Source organism: Heteronotia binoei, chromosome 8, assembly GCF_032191835.1.
Source record: "Heteronotia binoei isolate CCM8104 ecotype False Entrance Well chromosome 8, APGP_CSIRO_Hbin_v1, whole genome shotgun sequence".
In the NCBI taxonomy this organism is placed as follows: domain Eukaryota; kingdom Metazoa; phylum Chordata; class Lepidosauria; order Squamata; family Gekkonidae; genus Heteronotia; species Heteronotia binoei.
The window spans coordinates 50905162-50928062 of NC_083230.1; the positions used below are offsets into that span (position 1 = coordinate 50905162).

The following is a 22901-nucleotide window of genomic DNA, read 5'->3' on the forward strand; positions in this document are numbered from 1 at the left end:
AAAAGGATATTATAGCATTGGAAAAAGTCCAGAAAAGGGCAACTAGAATGATTAAAGGTTTGGAACACTTTCCCTATGAAGAAAGGTTGAAATGCTTGGGGCTCTTTAGCTTGGAGAAACGTCGACTGCGGGTGACATGATAGAGGTTTACAAGATTATGCATGGGATGGAGAAAGTAGAGAAAGAAGTACTTTTCTCCTTTTCTCACAATACAAGAACTTGTGGGCATTCGATGAAATTGCTGAGCAGTCAGGTTAAAACGGATAAAAGGAAGTATTTCTTCACCCAAAGGGTGATTAACATGTGGAATTCACTGCCACAGGAGGTGGTGGTGGCTACAAGCATAGTTAGCTTTAAGAGGGGATTGGATAAAAATATGGAGCAGAGGTCCATCAGTGACTATTAGCCACAGTATATATATATGTGTGTGTGTGTGTGTATATACACACACACACATATATTGGACACTGTGTGTCACAGTGGTGGACTGGATGGCCCATTGGCCTGATCCAACATGGCTTCTCTTATATTCTTATGTTCTGAATGGTGCTCTGCATATGGTGGGAGGCAGTCTCTCAGATATGTCGGTCCCAAGCTGCATAGGGCTTTAAAGGTCACCACCTTGAAACTAATCCAGTACTCAATTGTTAGCTAGTGCAATTGGTGGAGCATGGGCTGGATAAGCACCTACACAGGTGTTGTAGTCAGCAGATGTGCTGCCTCATATCAATCATTGTTAACAGAACTTATACACTGCAATAAAGACGCTATGGTGATACTGATATATACAGTATATATTACTGATGTCTAAACATTCGCATTTTGTAATTTAAGCAAAGCATTTGGGAAACTGTTAAAATTATCTCTCAAATTGATCCTTTATGGAAAATTCTGAGTAAAATTAGAATAAGTAGGTCCATACCAAAAAGTTCATGTTCTTGCACTCTTGTATTAGTACTGCCACAGCTATTCAAACTCAATGATTTCCTATAATTATATGGAAGGAAGGAATCAACTGATTCAGTAAAACCAGTAGAGATGACGTTTTACAAAAATCAAACCTGAAGAATCGTCAGACAAACTTACTGCAAGTCATGAAAAGGTGGTATTATTTGAAATAATCAAACAACACAGGAAATCAATACAGTAAGGAAAACTGTTGCTCATAAGTGCACAGGAAATGTTTGTACCACTCTTCTAATCATGAAAAAGCAGTGTCCTAATTGTTTTCCAACAATTAAAAGTTTTTATGTCTGCCAAATTACCACTTTAGCCTCAAACTGAAATGTGGGGTAGGGAGGGCAATGCCTCTAAACCATGGGAGTTGTTATGAGGACCAGATCTGACATAAATGAGACCTTGTTGGGCTGGGCCGGGCCATGTGTTTCAAAAAAAGTAATGCCAGCCTGGTAGTGGAAATGTAAATTTTATAAAGCCTGCAGACCAACACAAAGATTTTTCTAAAACTTAAAATCAAACATGCTTAAAACATTAGCACTGTTGCAATGTTTTGTTTATTAAATAGTCTCTGATAACTGACAGCTCTTGCTCTCAATTACTGCATCAAAATCCGGAGACAATGTCTATGCTGTATGAATCTTGAGTATGCTGTTCATGTGTGTATCTTTAAGATGCAAACCTATTCTTGATATACTGACATTCATTACAGAAATCTCATGGTCAGTGCTCTAAGCCTAAGTACTCAGAGGGAAAGATGAAATGGCTGGGCATTGTGAGCTTTTGTACATAAGTTGCTTCGTGTGCTGGTCAAGAACATGTGAAGGCACCACATGCTACGTGTTTGTCTACAAAACTATTATCTTTCCAAGAGAAATAACTACAGCAGGAGTGGGGAACGTCAGGCCCAAGGTCCATTTACGGCCCTCAAGATCACTTGGTCTGGCCCCCAGGGATTGCTGGGCCAAGTCGAGTCACGTGGCAGCCTCCCTGGGGCCTGGCTGACTGGTGAGGATCATGGGGCTCAGCCATGCCATGCAGCGGCCTCCCTGGGGCCCGGCTGGCCAGCAGGGATCGCAAGGCCTAGCCATGCTGTGCAGGGGCCTCCCTGGGGCATGGCTGGCTGGCCAGGATCACTGTGGGGCCTGGAAAAGTCACTGTCACAGTTCAGGTAGGTTTCCCCCTCATTTCTTTATTTCTCTTTCGTTCTATTTCTTCCCTCCATGTCTTTGTTTCCCTTAACTCCCCTTTATTTCCCTTTCTTTCCCCCCTTTCTTTCTTTCCCTTTATTCCCCTCTTTCTTTATTTTCCTTCGTTACCTTTTCTAGATAACAAGTTTTATTAAATTTAACAGGGAAAATTAGGGAATTGGGGGCAGGATCAGGGACAGGATACAGAAAATAAAAGAATAGATTACAGTTATTACTACATCAACAAAAATAAAAGAAAAAATATAATTCATTAAATCTGCAAGTACTCAAAATTAATACATAGATATTACCTTTAAAGTCTACAAATATTTTATGATCTTTTGATATTACTGTAAAATCCTCCTGTTTTACCAACTATTTAGTGGCAGATTCCAGATTCTTCCTTTAATCTACATAAAGCAACAGAAGGAAGAGAAAGAAAGGTTCAAATTCTGGTCTTCAGTACAAGCTTGTTAACCAAGAGGTTTCAATATGTAGCAACAGCAGCTGCATCTCTATTTAATTTACAAAGGAATCTCAAGGCTAAATGAAAATAAAACAAGCTTCTCATTAACCACAAAAGGCTTTTGAGTTAGATGGGTACAGTTATGATACTCATGTCTTATTAGCAAACGTTGATAACTTTAGGCATCTACTTGAACAGTTAGCTCTCTTTAATAAACAAAAAGGATGGGTTTTCAAAAAGAAAAGAGAAAAAGTAAGCAAAGGAGCAGAAGAAAAAAAACACAAACTCATGGAATGCTGTTTTTACAGCAGCCCTCATCTCAGAAGGTACTAGCCATTCCCAATTGCTCCCATAACTTCACACTAAACAGAAAGGGGAACCTCGCTCTATAGGGAAGATTCATCTCACTCCCATCAAATTGTACTCATTTACTTCCCTGAAAAGCAAAGAAAAAAGCTCTTAGTGGACCTGGGCTATCCAGGTCAGGGCAAGTTAGACTACCAGATAGTCATACAGAAATTAACCCTGAAGTCTCCTTCTTCTCTTTCCTTTGTTAGAGGCACATGTGGAAAGACTAGTGTAGGAAATGGGGGGGGGCAATTGTTGAAAGGAACAGAGGAGCAGGATGCAGGTTTTGTTTGGACATATGGACATATGAAGCTGCCTTATACTGAATCAGACCCTTGGTCCATCAAAGTCAGTATTGTCTACTCAGACTGGCAGCGGCTCTCCAGGGTCTCAAGCGGAGGTTTTTCACACCTATTTGCCTGGACCCTTTTTTGGAGATGCCAGGGATTGAACCTGGGACCTTCTGCTTCCCAAGCAGATGCTCTACCACTGAGCCACCGTCCCTCCCCTAATCTTTGATCTTTTGATAATGTTTGATCTTTTTGGGCCCCATTTGGACATTATCACTTAAAGGTGTATTCACTTTTGCTGCCAGCAGTTTAGACATTGAATGTGTGTTGCGTAATTTTGAGGGGACAGCACATTTACACTGTTATACAAGCTGTAGACACTACTTTACATTGAAGCCAAGTGTCATTTCTTCAGTGTTATCACATGAGGAGATATAAAATATTTACAAAATGTGAGGGGGTGTACTCACTTCTGTGACGTACTGTACCTTTCAAAAGCACATATGAAAATACATCAGCGCCATCTACCAGATTTTGAATTCTCTTACATTGCCCTTAATCAAGCCGGATTTTCTTTTCAAAAAAGGGGATGTACGTACAATCCTAATAAAACGCATTACAATACTTTTCCTGTGTGCTGTTGATTTGAGCTTTAGGCGCGGAAGCCAAACGGGTCTGACAACAAAAATGTGCACCCTGCAGCCACTACAAAGTGCGAGTGTGTCTGAAGCAGAAAAAAAGCTTTCCGCTTTGCTTCCGGACTACTGTCCTGTAGTCTTACCTGGAAGTAAATCCCATTACTGTCATGGGAAGTACATCCAGAGGTGGGAGCGTGGATGACTGCTGCCCGCCTCGATGACGACGGAGAACCTTCCTGCCCGAGACCGCCGAACACACCAGGAAAGGAAAAAACTGAGCGACAAGTCACGCCCTCCTCTCGCGTTCCGGACAAGTTGTCCCCTTCTGTTTCTCGCGTCCGGAAACTTAAGAGATCCGCCCCCCACTTTGCATTCTTTATTTTGGGGGGAGGAACTTTGGGCGAGCGACTGGTGTGTCGCGTGACAGCACGCCGCTTGACGTAGGAGGAAGACCGAGGCGCCATTAGAGGGGCGGGTGGGGTGAGCGAACCCGAGAGAGCGAAGTGTGTTTCTGTTTCTCTTCCCCTCTGGTTTGCTCCGGTGTGCGCCTGTGCTGCGGCCTCGTCCCTTCCCCCCTTGGTCAGGCCTTCTTCCGCGTCCTGTGTCGGAGTTGGGGCGGGGTGCGGCTGTCGCTGATGTGAGGCCGCGGTAGCGGCGGCGACTTCGCTGCGGATGGCGACGGCAGCGGCGACTTCTGGCGCAGGCAGCGGCGGCACGGCCGGGAGAAACTTCTCCTTCAAGGTGGTTCTGCTCGGCGAGGGCTGCGTGGGGAAGACGTCGCTGGTCCTCCGCTACTGCGAGAACAAGTTCAATGATAAGCACATCACCACCTTGCAGGTAGGGCTCACGGGAGGAGGCCGCTTCGGCTCGGGCTTGTCACTCCCGCCTCGGAGGGCCGAGTTTAGAGGCGGGCATGTGGGGGCAGCTTCCTCCTTCCCTCTTGAACGACTCCGCGGACAGGAGGCGGTTGTTTCTCAAGGAGTTTAGACGACTTCTTTGGGGCTCCCAGACGCGTGTTGAGGGAACGATCCTTTGCATCAGCGAGTAAAGTGTCTAGACGTGGGCTGGGCACTTTTTTACGCCTCGTGCTCGCCCTCCCCGGCACAGACGCAAGCAAAAGGTTCGGTAGTAGAACTCACAGCGTAATGCTGTGCGCGCCTGCCTAGTGGATGTAAGGTTGCAGCTATAGAGCTCTGGGTGTTTGTTGAAGAAGATAGGGCCGTAGAATGCTGCAAGTCTAGATGTTGTTTGTTGAGGCAGAAGAGCCCTAGCGTGCCTTCAGAAACCAGCTACCAAATGTATTGTTGAAAGCGAGTATGCAGTAAATACGTTTTCATGTGGGATCTGTGGGGGTCAGAAACAACACCTGTATAGTATACATACTAGAACTCCAGACCTTGTTGATTTCCCTGTTGATAGATCCAGGTGGGCAACCGTGTTGGTCTGAAGCAGTTGAACAAAGCAGGAGTCAAGTGCACCTTTAAGACCATCCAAGTTTTATTTAGAACGTAAGCTTTCGTGTGCTCTCTAAGCACACTTCATCAGACGAGGGGATCTACCTGATCCCCTCGTCTGATGAAGTGTGCTTAGAGAGCACACGAAAGCTTACGTTCTAAATAAAACTTGGTTGGTCTTAAAGGTACCAGTTGACTCCTATTTCCCTGTTAAGTATCCTTGCACCTGGTTAATTTTGTCCAATTGAATTGTGTTACTGATTGTTCTTGAGGAATCAGAAAAGGCTTTCTGCAATGATGAAGACTTATCTGGCTGCGGCTGGTGAGATAGTTTGAAATAGTTTCAAAGAAAAGGCAGATATGTGAGTCACACATATCTCCAATTCAGGTGGATTACTTTTACTTTGGGAAGAATGTTTTGTAGATATAACACACTAGCATCAAGAATTTCCTGCACTGGTGGGAGAGTTCTTGAATTTACCCAGGTTCTAAATCAGGGGTTTAATTTTTTTATTCTTCAGTTGTTTGCTGTGAGCAATTATGAATTTGGGTAAAATAACTTAACAATGTTAAATTGTTAACATTGCATCTATGTTAAATTACAATTAAATATACCTTTTATTTGTTGTAGAATAATCCAGAAGTTTTGTTTCTGCATTTAGATACATTTTATGCTACAGGGGTTGCTTTGGGAGAAAGTTGGGGAGGTTGATGGAAAGAATGATAGATAGGCCCTTACATAGGATCAGGATGCACATAAATTTATTTATTTGGGTGTATACACTTTAAACATGGCCATTCACTTGGAGACTTAATCAGAAGCAAAGCTTGGTAGTGTATGTTTTGTGAGAGGGAAAATAAATGCTACTACAACTTAAAATAGAAGTGATACCTTGCTCTATATGAGTTACCGGTAAATACATCTGCTCTGTAGTAGTGCTTCAGCAGATTGATGTATTTTAAAGAAAATATATTAGTCACAGCCATAAAATGGATAGTATGTTTTCATCAGTGTGAGTATTGCCTTAGGTGTCATAAGGAGATCCAGTGCAGGGGTGTCAGACTCATTTATTATGAGGGCCAGATCTGACATAAATGAGACGTTGTTGGGCCGGGCTATGTGTGTCATGAAATGTAATGCCAGGTAGCAGAGATACAAACTTTATAAAGCACACAGACACACACAAAGATTTTTTAAAACTTAAAAAACATTCTTAAAACATTAGCACTCCTTGGTCTTAAAGGTGCTTTCTTTGTATCTCTCCTGTGCAATCCAGGGAACTGGGCAAAGGAAGTTCTGGCTCTTTCCTTCCTTCCCAAGGGGACCAGGAGGGGGAGGAGCCTCAGCCAACCGAAGGAAGAGAAGCTTGGCACAGTGGCTCTACTGTGCAATTGAGAAAACCTGGCAAAGCAAGCTTTCATTCGATGAAATTGCTGAGCAGACAGGTTAAAACGGATAAAAGGAAGTACTTTTTCACCCAAAGGGTGATTAACATGTGGAATTCACTGCCACAGGAGGTGGTGGCGTCCGCAAGCATAGCCACCTTCAAGAAGGGGTTAGATAAAAATATGGAGCAGAGGTCCATCAGTGGCTATTAGCCACAGTGTGTGTGTGTGTATGTGTATATATATATATATATATATATATATATATATATTTGGCCGCTGTGTGACACAGAATGTTGGACTGGATGGGCCATTGGCCTGATCTAACATGGCTTCTCTTATGTTCTTATGTTCTTATCCCTCCCCCCCCAAGGGAGGAGCCTCAACCAATGGAGAAAATAGAGGATTTGCTCTGTAGCTCCTGTGCAATTAAGCAAGCCTAGCAAAGCAAGCTGTGATCCAGAAGGAAGCAAGAGAGGAGGAGAAGGAAGCAGATGACAACCAATTGCTTGGGGGCCTCATAGGAGTCCTCTGGGGGCCTGATTTGGTTCTCGGGGACACATGTTTAACACCCCTGATCTAGTGTGTAGTATGGTGTCTAGTGCTGGACTATATCTGGGGAGATTTTGGTTGAAATCCCAGTTTTGTCATTTAATTCATTCTCCTTCAGGATAACCTACCTCAGAGTTGCAGAGAAGATGAGGAGGAGAGTTATGCCATCTAAGGCCCTTCCAGGAAAGATGGGGAAATTACTTCATATAATAACTCAAGTCATCCCTAATTGTCTAACTGCTAGAATTTGGGAAATCCCAAATTCAGTTAGTTCTGACTAGAGATGGAAAATTCCTCAAAATTTTGAAGCTATGGGGAAGCTATGGGGAAAAACATCTCCAGAAACAAAATAGAATTTTTTTGGGGGAAAGAAAATACATTGCAATACCAGCTGTCCTATCAAACCTAAACTAATTTTACTTCTTTAATAACAGACACTGCATCATTTGTAGTTCATCATATAAAATTGCAGTATTTGAAATATTTGTGGAATTTAAAGGTTATAAATACTCTCGCTTGCTGCGTGCAAAATTGCAAATATATCCATTGCTTTAGAAAAAACCTCAAGCTGATTAAATTTATGCTACCTTAGCCCATATATCTTGTTTTTTGCTATATGAAAAGCAGGGGGGAAAGAGTTAAACAGAAAACACAAACTTTGTGTTAAATAACATGAATATATTATTTGGTTGGAAAAATGGGAGGGGAGGGACAGTGGCTCAGTGGTAGAGCATCTGCTTGGTAAGCAGAAGGTCCCAGGTTCAATCCCCGGCATCTCCAACTGAAAAAGGTCCAGGCGTGAAAAACCTCAGCTTGAGACCCTGGAGAGCCGCTGCCAGTCTGAGTAGACAGTACTGACTTTGATGGACCAAGGGTCTGATTCAGTATAAGGCAGCTTCATATGTTCATATGTTCAATGGGTCACACAAAGAGTGAATAATATTTTCACAGCTAGATGCTGCCTCCTTTCTATAGCTACTGGTTAGAGAACTTGGTTCTCAGTGAAACTTTCAGAGTTTGTCTCTGAGGCTCTAGTGCAAGTTTCTGCCCCACCTCCTTCTGATCTCCCAATATAGTATTCAAAAAAAGAAATATGCTAAAATAGTGAATGTAATATAATGCAATGAATATTGGAATGTGTTCGTCTGACATAACACTGCACTACAACTCAAAGGAAAAGATGCTGTTAGCTAACTCCATGCTTGAGAGGAGACTAATGGAACATAATAGAGTCTCAGTGACTCTTACTAATTAAGTAGCTTTTACACATTAGTCTCCTACTTTGACATATTTATTGTTCCACTGTTTTCCCTCAATAATTAAATCAAATTAAATCTGGGCTTGGTTTTTCCTAGGGCTTTCACATCTTTAATTCTGACCATTCTTTATGTTACATTACCTTTTTTTTTTACTTCTGTTAGTCTCAAGGTTTAGCAAGAAAATTCTACCTCTGCCCATTCTCTAATCAGAAACTGAAGGTTTCTTCATAGTCCACTTCCTTCCGATATGGAGAATCAGCGCTATGGCTCTCTGAGTCCAAGCATAAACATGGAAGGTAATTTGCATATATGGCTCCCAGTCCCAGACAGTGGACACTCCTGATTTTGTTGTAGTTTTTCAGTGAAAAGTACCTTACTTAGTGGTCTATGCCAGGGGTGGCCAAACTGTGGCTCTTGTATTGTGCGGCTCTCAAGGCCCCCAGCAGCCTGTTGGCTGGCTTGGAGAAGGCATTTGTCTCTTTAAATCACTTCTCCAAGCCAGGCAGTGGCTTGGAAAATGCATTTAAGGTTAAAGTTGCTTTCTTTCCACCTCTCCCTCCTAATCTATCTTCCTTCTCTCAAACATCTGACATTTATTCTATGTGGCTCTTACTTTAGGCAAATTTGGCCAGCCCTGGTCTATGCAAATAGTGTTTTGTTTGGGCCTGCTAAAGAGTGGGGTGGGAACCTTTGCTCCTATGTATTGCATAGTTTTAAAACTGAAGACAGGAGAATTTCCATTGCTTGTCCTATAAATGTTGGAGAAACTAGTGTCTTCAGAAGTCTCCCAAATGTTTGTAGCAAAGCTTGTGAGGGTCTCTTTCCCCTGGTTGGTTAGATAGCAGGAACTTTTCACTACACTGATGGATTGTCAAACTTCCTGCTGCAATTCTGAAAAAAATTACTAATATCTTGCTGTCAGGAGGTTGTACTGAAACCCTAGCAGCTTCCATTTAAAGGAAGGGATGGTGGTACAGCACTTAAAATTATGGCTGTAGGTGGATAATCCTCACTACTTTGTATCTTCAATCTTGGATCATTCAAGGAAATCTTCTCATGTTTCCTCTTAGAATATAAGAGAGCCCTTCTTGCCACTTCCTAGTGGTTCAAACTGAGTTGCTCTAATTAGGTTACTTTTTTGTTTGTTCACTTGAAAATCTACAGTCCAGCCATAAATACAGTACACATGTGAAAACATTCTCCATGGTTCAAAATAAATGCTCTTGGTGCTTCTAAACAAAAGTGAGATAAACTAAGGAAATATTTTGGGTTGCATCACACATACTGTGGGGAAAATGAAATCAGAAACCAGTTGGATCTTGTAAAGTTGCAGTGAAGTTCTTGTTCTGGAGCAAGGTAAGCATGTGAAATTTGAAATATTTAAATCTAACTGGAACCATATTAGTTCAAAATACATCATTCCTGCAAGAAGTAGGAAGGCTCATAATTCCATATTCCTACATATTACTGTGTTTTGAACATTAATTCACAAATTTATTGTAACTTGGCCGTAGTAACATTAATGTGTGTTCCAAATTAGGTAGCTAAAAGGAAAAATCACATCACAATACCTAGCATACCAGTAGCGATCAGACATTAAAGTTAAACTTAGAACCACTGGAATGGTTGTGAGCTAGTTGATACTGTAGTAGCAGAGTAGTAACATTTCTTTGCCTCTGTCACTGCCACTTCATAGGTCTTCCAGTAAGCTCTGCAGCATAAACTATTAGTATGGGTTCAGTGCCAGCATTTTTCTAAACCAGGGGTCCCCAATCCTTGGACCGGTGACTGGTACTGGGCCGCATCCTGTTTGCAATGGGCCACGCAGCATTGCTGCCTCACTGCCCCCCCCCCCCCCCCGCGCAGCACCTCTCCCTCTGTTTTTATCATTTCAAGGCTGTGGAAGGGGTGGTGAACTGCCTCCAAGGCCGACACCCCCCTGCTGATCAGCTGATTGACTGAGAAAACCACTGCAGTGGTGACGAGGGATGCTACCCTTGCCTCCTTCTGGGGGAGTCAGCCTGGGAGGAGCTTCGCGGCCCCTTCCCTGGCCTTAAAATGGTGAAAATTGGGGGGGGGGGAAGGCGGCGAGGATGCATGGGGGGCGAAGGAGAGAGAAGGAAACGGGGAGGAGGATAGATCCAGGTGGGCAGCTGTGTTGGTCTGAAGCAGTAGAACAAAGTGGGAATCTTTAGGAGGCGGCAAGGCTGCACGGGGGGAAGGAGGAAGGAGGAAATGGGAGGAGGAGGCTGCGAGGCTGCGTGGGGGGTGAAGGAGGGAGGAGGAAAACGGGGGGAGGAGGCACCACCAGGGGGGATGAATTGGTGGGCCGGCCCTGGGGCCAAAAAGGTTGGGGACCACAGTTCTAGATGTCTCCCGACACTCTTCACCTAATTCCGTGAACTGAACAGGAGGCCAGTTTATACCACAGAGCAGGCGTGGTTGTAGAGTGGTAACCTTGTTAATAGGTTCAAAGTAACTTTGTTAAAAGGTTCACTAATGCACAGCGTATGGGAAACACTCCAGCTGCCGCCTCAGCTTAGCATGTGTTTGGGATCCTAAAATCCCCTAGAGCAGGGTTTCCCAAACTCCTCCCCCCCCAACCCTAACCCGGTTATTTCTACACTTCTCCTTCGTGGCCCACTAAAATTTGGAGGTGGAGCCAGGAGACTTTGAGGGTGGAGCTGGGAGACAAAAAAGTACAAACATGCTTAAAACTCTTGCAATATTTTGTTTAGGAAAGGTGGGCAAATAGTGGGATTTTGCAATGCAATCTTAAAAATAAAACATCAAGAAAAAGCTCAAGGCTCACACGCAGAAAACTAAAAATATATAATGCTTTCAGCCTGGGAAAACGTGAAACAGGGCATTTCAAGCTTCTTCCTCCCCCCCCCCCCCAGGTCTACTCATATTAGCAATGGAAAGGAAGGAACCCACTGACTGACAGAAAGGGGGGGGGAGGAAGGAAGGCAGGAAAAAGACTGACGGAGGGGGGGAGTGGGAAATAAAGCTTTCCTCTGGCCAGCGTTTCCCCCCCTCTATTGCCTCACACCTCCATCCCATGTGCCTTCTCCCTTCCCCATTCACCCCTCTGCCTGTCTCTCAGCCCTCCCTCCATCCCGTTGCTGCATCCCTCTCCCCCTTGGCCTTTGCTCCCCCTTGGCCAGCCCTCCTCCTGCTATTCTTCTGCTTCGCTCCGGCCGGGCACAGGCTGCTGGGGACGTTGGGGCTTGTGCTGCTTCAGCTGCTTGGCCTGGGTATCGCTCCTCCTCCCCGCCATCGTGGAGACCATCGGGGCTGGCCGCAGCTCTCCCAGCGGTGCCATCATCCGGTGCTGTGGATCCCGGCCAGGGAGGCTGTGCTGAGAGGACGTGGTGGGCGGAACTGCCCCCGCTGCTGCTCCTTGTTGCTGCGTTGGGGCCCCACTGGGCGCACACCATCCCCATCCCTTGCTGTTGGCGGCGAGTCCAGTGGGGCCCCAATGCAGCAACGAGGAGCAGTAGCAGGGGTGGTCCCAACCACCATGTCGTCCCGGCGCAGCCTCCCTGGACGGGCTGGGCAGCGCCTGATGATGGCGCTGCTGGGAGAGCTGCAGCCAGTCCCGATGGTCTCCATGATGGCGGGGGGGGGAGGAGCAACACCCAGGGCAAGTGGCTGAAGCAGCAGCAATCCTGACATCCCCAGCAGCCTGTGCCCGGCCGGAGCGAAGCAATAGGATAGCAGGAGGAGGGCCAGTCGGGGTGGGGCAAAGGCCAAGGGGGAGAGGGATGCCGAAACAGGATGGGGGGGAGGGCATGGGCAGCACAGCTTTCTTCATGGCCCGGGATAGAGGCGGCCATGGCCCGGTACTGGGTCGGGACCCAGTAAATGGGAAACGCCGCCCTAGAGCATTCTGGAATCCAGTAAGATTCATGAACCTCCATAGGTGAACTATTTTAACCAGGTCTCAGGGGGGATAAAAATCAATGATTTAAAAATAAAAAAAAATCAGATTTTTTTTATTTAAATGAGATTTTTAAAATTTAAATCTTGATTTTTTAAAATTTAAATCGGATTTTTAAAAATAAAATGTTTTTCAAGGAAAATATATTATCATCCAAAGGTTATTCCATCATGATATAAGGATTAGTGTTTAATTCTGAAGCATAAGGCTGTATATTCATGCAGTGTTTAAATTTTTTAGTGATAAATTCTATTAATCCATTCACAATGTCATGCTCTTTCAGAGGTTTCTGTAAGATTACTGGGCAGTTTCTCTGTCTACAAGATATTATCACAGAACACAGATGCCTGGTTTTGCAGTTCTCAAAACTGTAATGTGTGTCTGCAGAGATCACTTACCTCTCCTGCACAGCAAAAATGTTATAAAAAGAGCAGAGTTGGGAAAAAGACCTTAATCTCATTGTTCTACAAAGCTATGTACACATAAGAACATAAGAGAAGCCATGTTAGATCAGGCCAATGGCCCATCCAGTCCAACATTCTGTGTCACACAGCGGCCAAATATATATATATATATATATATATATATATATATATATATATATATATATATATATATATATATATATATATATATATATATATATATACACACACACACACACACACATATACACACACACACACACACACACACACTGTGGCTAATAGCCACTGATGGACCTCTGCTCCATATTTTTATCTAACCCCTTCTTGAAGGTGGCTATGCTTGTGGACGCCACCACCTCCTGTGGCAGTGAATTCCACATGTTAATCACCCTTTGGGTGAAGAAGTACCGTACTTCCTTTTATCTGTTTTAACCTGTCTGCTCAGCAATTTCATCGAATGCCCACGAGTTCTTGTATTGTGAGAAAGGGAGAAAAGTACTTCTTTCTCTACTTTCTCCATCCCATGCATTATCTTGTAAACTTCTATCATGTCACCCCTCAGTCGACGTTTCTCCAAGCTAAAGAGCCCTAGGCGTTTCAACCTTTCTTCATAGGGAAGGTGTTCCAGCCCTTTAATCATTCTAGTTGCCCTTTTCTGAACTTTCTCCAATGCTATAATATCCTTTTTGAGGTGCGGCGACCAGAACTGCACACAGTACTCCAAATGAGACCGCACCATCGATTTATACAGAGGCATTATGATACTGGCTGATTTGTTTTCAATTCCCTTCCTAATAATTCCCAGCATGGCGTTGGCCTTTTTTATTGCAAACGCACACTGTCTTGACATTTTCAGTGAATTATCTACCATGACCCCAAGATCTCTCTCTTGGTCTGTCTCTGCCAGTTCACACCCCATCAACTTGTATTTGTAGCTGGGATTCTTGGCCCCAGTGTGCATTACTTTGCACTTGGCCACATTGAACCGCATCTGCCACGTTGACGCCCACTCACCCAGCCTCAACAGATCCCTTTGGAGTTCCTCACAATCCTCTCTGGTTCTCACCACCCTGAACAATTTAGTGTCATCCGCAAATTTGGCCACAGAATCAACCCCTTAAGTGCTAAGTTTCAAAGAGTTCAATGAATAGAAAAATAGACTGCTTGGAGTGGAATAGATCTGCATAAAAAGAAACTTAAGTGTGAGGAGGGAGGGGCAAGCAGTAAAAATGAAAGTGAATTTTTTTGAGCAGAATACTCCACAAGACTTTGGCTCTTTTGTGTGGCTAGTCTGAAGTTTATCACATTATTCTTTCCCTGGAAGAGAAAACCTATAATGGTAGCAGGCTGTAAAAGAGACCCAGTTTGGGAATATTTTAATGACGTTCCTCTACCTATTGGTAAGATAGGCATGCGTGCAAAATGCAAACACTGCAACAAAGAAATGCAAGACCTGGTGGCCCGAATGAGGCAACATCATGAGAAGTGCTATGATGAAAATAACAACAGGAATATGTTTGAACAGGCATGATCTTCAGGTTAGTAAACTTTTTTATTTAATCATATTTCTTCAAGAGTGCCTTGAATTGTCATGTTTGAGCAAAATTATATTTCTTATTACTGCATGTTACTGTCATTTTAATACAGTTATGAAGAAAAGCAAATATTCCTTTTTGTGCAGTGCTGCATGGTAATGAATACAATAAGCAGAAATTGTGTAAATAATAAAATAACAGCATTGTTTTTTTTTGTTTAGGGGAATTCATCATCAGCACTAAGGATTCTGGAAACTATCCACCTTCAAGATTACCATCCTCCTGTTCTAAAGTTTCAGAGTTATCTGTCCAGGATAGTGTTTCAGTTGCACTATATACATCATCATCAGACACCTGCAGTATATCACCTAAAAGAAAGAAAAAACCCTTCCCTCCTGGAACCACTATAGATAAGTTTTTGATAAAAACCAGCAGATTAGAAAGAGTTAATTGATGAAAAAATTGCCCAGTTTGTTTATGCAACAAACTCCTCTTTCCGTCTGACTGAGAACCCATACTTCATTCATATGGTTCAATCACTGAGATCATGATACAGTCCACCCAGCGGAGCAGATGTTGCAGGGAAACTGCTGAATAAAGTGTATGATAGAGAAATGGAGCAATGTGCAACAGCTCTGGAGGGTAAAATTGTTAACCTAAGTCTTGATGGGTGGAGTAATGTCTGCAATGATCCAGTTGTATATCCTCGTATAACAACAGAAGAAGGGAAAGTCTTCCTTGCACAAACAATTGATATGTCAGGAAATGCACACACAGCAGAATACTTACAGTTTCAAAAAGTTTTAGTTTCAGAAAAAGATAGGGATGCGGAATAGGGAGATAAAAAGCACAATACATTCTGGTGTTATTTTGCATAAAAATACTTTCAAAAAATACAAGCTTAATTCTACAATATTTCTTTAAATAAATTGTCCCCTATTATTTTGTCTCAACGGTACATAATCCATTTTCAAATGTTATAGTATAAACCTTTTGTTAAAATTATTTAGTAATTTTGACAATTCCAGTAAAGGTAAATTTTATAATATAAAATACAGGAAAAAAGAAAGAAAAAATGAGTTCACACCAAAGAATCTTAAGAGTCTTGAATGGCTAACCAGCCATAAAATTTCATCCAATATTTTCTTGCTGCTTCTTCAGATTTCCCAGCCAACAGCTGGGATAGAAAGTCCAGCTCTGCTGTTTCCAGAACTTTTCCCACCAAGTCCATTTTCATGGAAATTGCATTTTTACTTCTTGTGTTATATTCTGTTTGGAAAAAGATTCCATTTCGGCCTTGGATTCTTTAAGAAAGTCTTTATCTTTCAAAATTGAAGTATTTAACTTACATGATTTTCTCTGTTGTAGATCTTTTAGCTTTATCATTACAGGGCTATGATCTGAGATAACTCTTGTTTGAATTTCTATGTCAACTAGACCTTTAATCAAACTTGCTGAAAGCCAACACATATAAATTCTTGACCAGGTTTGGTGACTGGAGGAATAGTAAGTAAAGCCTTTGGAATTGGGATATCTTGTTCTCCATACATCTACCAGATCCATTTCTTCTGCTAATTTCCAAAAGCTTGCTGGTAACTGAAGGCCTTTACTTTTCATCTTTTTATGCATTTTTTTATCCAGTTGTCTTTCAGAGACTGCATTAAAGTCTCCTATTAAACAGTATTCTGCATTCTCCAAATTTGATAATTTAAGATGCAAATCTTGAAAAAATTTCTCTTGGTGATCATTTGGGGCATAAATATTTGCAAGCAAAAATTTTTTGGACCATACAATCCTTTACAACTTCATCTTGTGTCTTCATTTGAAGTAAATATGCATATAATTTGGAGATTAATTTTTCTTTAAGCTTTAGCAGTGTGCCAAACTACTTGCATCCACAGCAGAATACTTACAAGAAGTGGCAGCGAAAGCTATAATAAGTTGAACAAAAATTCAAACGTCTAGTATGCAGTTTGGTCACAAACAATGCTGCAAATGTATCCAAGATGAGAAGAAATTTAGAAGAGCAGGAAGGGAATACAAAGCTAATAACATATGGTTGCAGTGCTCATTTGCTGCACCTCCTAGCCAAAGACTTCAGCGTTCCAGAAATAAAGACTAATGTTGATATTGCTAAATACTTCTGTAACAATCATTTTGCTGCAGCAGCTCTGAAAAGAATGGATGGAACCAAGCTAACGCTTCCACAAGATGTTAGATGGTGGACTGTTTTGAGCAGTATATCAAGAACTAGCCTATTCTGATGACAATTTGTGAACAAAATTGAGATAAAATAGATGGCGCTTCCACGGCCAAAATCCTCAACATTGGTCTTAAGAGAAATGTTGAACATATGCAGAGCATCCTCAAACCCATTTCTGAAGCTTTAAACAAAATACAGAAAAATAGTTGTTTTATTTCTGATACTGTTGAAATTTGGAAGGAACTGAGCGAGCACTTAAAAACAGAACTACACATTGACAGAATTAAATTACAAGCATTAAAAAACCGAATGGGACAAGCACTGTTTCCAGCTCATTTTCTGGCAAATATTGTCAATATCCTGTACCAGGGTCAAACGTAAGTGCTGAGGAAGAGGAGTTAGCTATGACATGGGTATCCCGCAATCATCCATCTGTAATGCCAACTTTAATAATCTTCAGAGTTAAGGGGGAACCATTCAAGAAATATATGTTTGCTGAAGATGTTTCAAAGAAAGTCACACCAGTGAATTGGTGGAAGTCACTTAAGCACTTGGATTTAGAGACTATTCAAATAATGATTTCACTTTTAACAGTAGTAGCTTCTTCTGCAGGCATAGAAAGAATATTCTCTTCCTTTGGACTCATTCATTCTAAATTGAGAAATCGTTTGGAACCTGACAAAGCAGGAAAGCTTGTTTTTCTTTTCCAGATTATGAACAAAGAAGATGAAGATGATTAGTGAGCTAAAGAGGACAGTATTTAAGTTTTTCATGTGTAGACTGGGCTAACAGTTTAAGTTTTTTAAAATATATATATATATTGTTTAACCACATCAGTTAACAGACATGGATGTTTAAGCAAACATATGCTATAATGTTATTGTTTTAGTTGAATAAAATGATTTAAATTATTATTATTAAGGTAATGATTATTTTTCTTGCAATAAAGTACAGCAGAAAAGTTGTCCAAGTATGAATGATTAATCTATTAAACTGGAGATAATTCAGCTCACAATAATTTCATAATTGCCTATCTATAAATTTTGCAGGGAGTGGCACATACACTAGGTAACATTAACATAAGGAAACAAAAACCTCAGGGTGCATAAAACATGGATTCTGATGTCTGTACACTAATGCACAGAGTATGGGAAACAAACAGGAGGAACTAGAAGTCCTAAAACGGAAAGGGGACTATAACCTAATAGGCATTACTGAAACTTGGTGAGATGACACCCACAAATTGGAATATTAGGATTGAGGGGGTACAACTTATTTAAAAGGGACAGACAAATAATAATAATAAGATGATACTGGATTTATATTCCGCCCTCCACTCTGAAGAGTCTCAGAGCGGTTCACAATCTCCTTTACCTTCCTCCCCCACACCCTGTGAGGAGGGTGGGGCTGGAGATGGCTCTCACAGCAGCTGCCCTTTCAAGGACAACCTCTGCCAGAGCTATGGCTGACCCAAGGCCCTGCTAGCAGGTGCAAGTGGAGGAGTGGGAAATCAAACCCGGTTCTCCCAGATAAGAGTCCGCACACTTAACCACTACACCAAACTGGCTCTCCAGTTTAATAGAAAGGGTGGAGGCATAGCATATGTGAAGGAGGTATATATTTGTGAGGAAAAAAGTGAATGTGAGCATTGGAAGTTCAGTTGAGAGTCTATGGGGAAAAGCAAAAAGAGTAAGAAGTAACAGTGATGTTATGGTGGAGGCATGCTATAGACCCAAGCCAAGCAGAGGACTTAGATGAGATGCTCCTATAACAGATTGCAAAGTTCTCAAAGAGAAGGGACACAGTGGTCATGAGAGATTTAAATTACCTGAACATCTGGAAGTCCAATTTTGTTAAAAATGAAAGGTCAAATAAATTCCAGACTTGTCTTGTTGACAACTTTATTTTCCAGCAGGTGGAGAGGAAAACAAGGGGATCTGCTATCTTGGACTTGACTCACCAACAGGGAAGAACTGGTTGATGAGGGCACCCTAGGTTGTAGTGACCATGTGATTTTGGAATTTACAGTTTTGGAGAAGTGAAAATTTGCACATAGTTAGACATATAGGTTGGACTTTAGGAAACTTTGACAAACTTAGTGATGCTGGGTAAAATCCCATGGTCAAAAATACTTAAAGAGAAGGGAGTTCAAGAGGGGTGGGAGTTTCTTAAAAGCAAGACATTGATGGCACAATCACAAACGATTCTTATGAGAAGAAAAAATGGGAGGAGCATTCAGAAGCCAAGGTGGCTCGACTTCCGGGCTTTGGTCATGGAGGAATGAGCTGCTTCTCAGCCGGGGGAGCAGACCAGAGCCTCCGTTCTGGGCAGAGAAGGTGATCTAAACACCTGCTGCCTACTTTTTCCAGGCAGGGAGAAGGCCAAGACATGCTTATAAAATTCTGAGGGGATTTACTTTGGCTGACGAGGAATTCCAGTGGGATTCCTTTTTAGCTTTGAAGAGTCCCCGGAGAAGGATTGCATTCCAACGTCTACAGAGGATTTCTGTGGTCATTAAATTGACTTAAATCCACCAGGATTCAAGGCTTCTTTGGACTGGTTAACATCTATCTTTGAAAAAGAGCAGTGTTCGGAAAGATAGCGGCTTTTTAAGGTAAAAGATCTTTATCACTCCGGGACTAATATAAAACTAATCTGAAACTAAATTAAATGTCTGGATCCAACTATGTCATCTTAAATTAAGGAAGATAAAGGAGGGGGCTATTTTGGGATTTTTGAAATTGGAGAAATAAGGTTAAAAGAGGAAAAACAAACTTTGTTTTGAATACCTGTGGTCGGGTCCGACAGCCCCCTCTGAAACAGATCGGCTGGCTTGGTGAAGACGTCACAGGAAATGGCGTCATAGAAACATTGCAAGACTTCTTAACCATTGAAAACGAGACTTCGTGGCAAGAAAGGAAGGAAGAAGCCATTAAGAGAAGGGAAAATTGTAAGCCTCCCAGCCCTCTCTAGGACTATAAATCATAGAGAAATGCCAGCGGCCATTAAAAGAAGGTCGAAATTATAAAAATTATTTAAAAGAAAACAGGACTTTAAACATCAGTGGAGCCGGCAGATATCATAATCAAAAGGTGAAATCTATTGGAATATATGTTTTGAATCAAGTTTGGTGCAGCCCAGGAGAAAAAAGAAAAACTTTTTAAAAGGGACAGAAAAGCTGCGGACGCCATTTTGAAGAATTTTAAATTAAAAAAAATTAATATCTGGACTTAGGAGCCTCAGGGAATGGCGATTTGAGGCTCATATAAAAGGGCATGGTCCAATCTATAAGACTGTGTAACTGAAAACTAAATTCGTGAGGTCAACTTTGGAGCCTATTTAAGCAATGGGCAGACAGTGATGTCTGCACAAAAACCAGGAGCAAAGCAGATTTGAACGAGGGCTGGGTCACTTGAAGAAGCAAGAATGGCTAAATGGTAGGAGGCAATGGATGCTATGGAGGCAAGATTGGTAAAAATAATAAAAGAATCATTAACAGAAAGTAAGAGGGAAATAAAAAAAGACATTGAATCCAGTGCGGAAGAAGTAAAAAAAGAAATTAAAAAAGAAATTGAAGATCTCAGAAAAGACTCTCAAGCAGCGTTAAAGAAAGTTCAGGAGGTGGAAGCGAAGGTGAAAGGCCAAGATTTAAGAATAGATACAGTGGATTCCACTATTCAAAAAATGCAGGAGAAAGCATTCTACAAGACTGTAAATTGATGGAAAATCAAATACGGTTGAGAGGGGTGCCTGAATCTGCTGAGACTGATTTAAGGACATATATAATTAAAATCATTGCTGAATTCTTGAAACCCAGATGAAACTAGCTATTTTTATGACTATATTTACAGGGTAAATTCGGACGATGCCAGAAAAAACAAATTACCAAGAGATGTGGTAGTAAGATTTGTGACGAGATATGGTGGGGAAGATTCTGAGTAAACAATTTGAAAATTCATTGGAGGTGGATGGCAGCAGCATAAGAATTATGAAAGAATTGCCAAGGAAAGTCATCAGTGACAGGAGACTGTATAAAAAATTGATAGAAAAGCTGAAAGAAAATGAAATGAGATGTAGATGGATACTTCCAGAGGTTTTAAATTTTGAATACAAAAGAAAGAGATTCACAATTACAAGCACTTAGGAAATGACAAAGTTTTTGGATGATCATAAGGAATTTGGGGGTACAGATTAAGAATAAAAAACATTATGTAATACAAATTAATATCTTGGAATGTAAATGGACTAAATTTCACCACAAAAAAGAAGGGCAACCTTTCATTGGATTGGGAAACAAAAATGTAATATAATCTGTCTGCAAGAAGTTCACATTAAACAAATGGATTACAAATTTTTATGGAACAAACAACTTGGTATAGAATTTTGTTCTATACCAAGGAGAAAAAAAGGGGTGTTGTTTTTTATATCAAACAAGAATTAGATCCAAAACTGATTTTTAAAGACGATGACGGCAGATATATTGTGGTGGACGTGATGCTAAATTACAAAAGAACTTTGCTATTGGGATTGGATGCCCCAAATGGAGCAAAAGACTCTTTCTTTAAAGATATTATGCAATAATTAGACCAAGTGGAGCAAATTATGGTAATGGGAGATTTTAATGGAACAGTTAAAAATATTTTAGATAGATCTGGGAAAAAAAAATAATGAAGGGAAACTACAAAAGTCATTTTTTGATTTGATAAAACAAGAGAGTCTGGAAGACATATGGAGGGAATTTAACCCCAAAGGATGTGACTATATTTTCCTTTCAGCAAGGCATAATTCTTTCTTGAGAATTGATATGTTATGGGTTACAAAAGATCTTGGACTTTTAACAAAGAAAATAGAGATTCTTCCTAAAATAGGGGCAGACCACAACCCAATAGTGTGGTCTGCAAACCCTGCGAAAAGACCTTAAGATGACGGATAAATGAAGATTTGCTACAGAAGCAGGAGGTAGTGGCGTCTCTGGAAAGAGAGACTAAATTCTTCTTTCAAATAAATGAAAAAGAGGACATTCAATTTCAAATTCTGTGGGATGCATATAAAGCGGTAATGAGGGGCACCTTAATTACTCTGAACAATAAATATAAAGGAGCCAAAAATAAGCAGATGATGGACATTCAGAAAGAAATTGGGAAGGAGAAGGAGCTCAAAAAGCGACCTGGGAAAAAGAAAATTATAAGGGAGATTACAATATTACAAAACCAATTGAGACATTTGTTGAATAAAGAAGTGGAATGGAACTTAAAAAGACTTCAACAGAAATCTTTTGAAGGAGCGAATAAAATATTTGGCCTGGCAAATGAAAAAAAAAAGGAGAATAAAGTCATTAATAAAATTGTATCAGGTGGAAAAGACATTATCGATCAGGAAGGAATTAAAAGAGAATTTTATAAATATTATGCCAAGCTATTTAAAAGTCAAAAGGTGGCTAGAAAAAAAATTGATGCATATTTACAGAAAATTAAAGTAAATCCCTTAAAAGATAATATGGAGAAGGTATTAAATGAACCAATTGGTAAAGGAGAAATAGAGGCAGCGATTAATTCAATGAAATTAGGGAAAGCACCCGGTCCAGATGGCTTTACGGCAAAATTTTATAAAGTCCTCGTGGAGGCGCTAGTACCAAAACTTCAGAAATTGATGAATATTATAGGAATAGATGGGAAAATTCCTGATACATGGAAAGAAGCAGTAATTTCGTTGATACCGAAAGAAGACAGAGATGCTACAAATGTGAAAAACTACAGACCCAATTTCATTACTTAACAATGATTATAAAATATATGCCAGAATTTTAGCAGAACGCCTTAAACAGCATTTGAATAACTTTATTAAAGAAGGGCCAACAGGATTTCTTCCCAGGAGGCAAATTAGAGATAATATCAGAACAGTTATAGACATTATTGAATGTTATGAAAAACACCCTGAAAAAGAAGTAGCATTTTTTGCAGATGCAGAGAAAGCATTTGATAATGTGCATTGGGACTTTATGTTTGCAGTGATGGAGAAACTGAGATTGGGAGAAGACTTTATAAGAATGGTGAAGGCGATATATACTGAACAACAAGCAAGGCTCTGTATAAATGCAGATTTGACGGAAAAAATGATAATTAATAAAGGAACAAGACAAGGTTGCCCTCTATCTCCATTGATATTTATAATGACTTTAGAGGTTTTGCTAATGCAAATTCAAGAAGATAAAGAGATAGAGGGACTGAAGTTGAAAGGTTTTTCTTATAAATA

General features: G+C 41.0%; 1 protein-coding gene across 1 annotated transcript in view; it reads left to right on the top strand.

The window, feature by feature from the left end:
* Positions 1–4121: 4121 nt before the first annotated feature.
* RAB21 (RAB21, member RAS oncogene family) overlaps positions 4122–22901 on the top strand; it is a 35721-nt gene continuing 16941 nt past the window's right edge. The window contains exon 1 of the mRNA XM_060245071.1: positions 4122–4726. Coding sequence (XP_060101054.1) covers positions 4562–4726 — 165 coding nt within the window. The 5' untranslated portion in view covers positions 4122–4561. The remainder of the gene's footprint in view (positions 4727–22901) is intronic.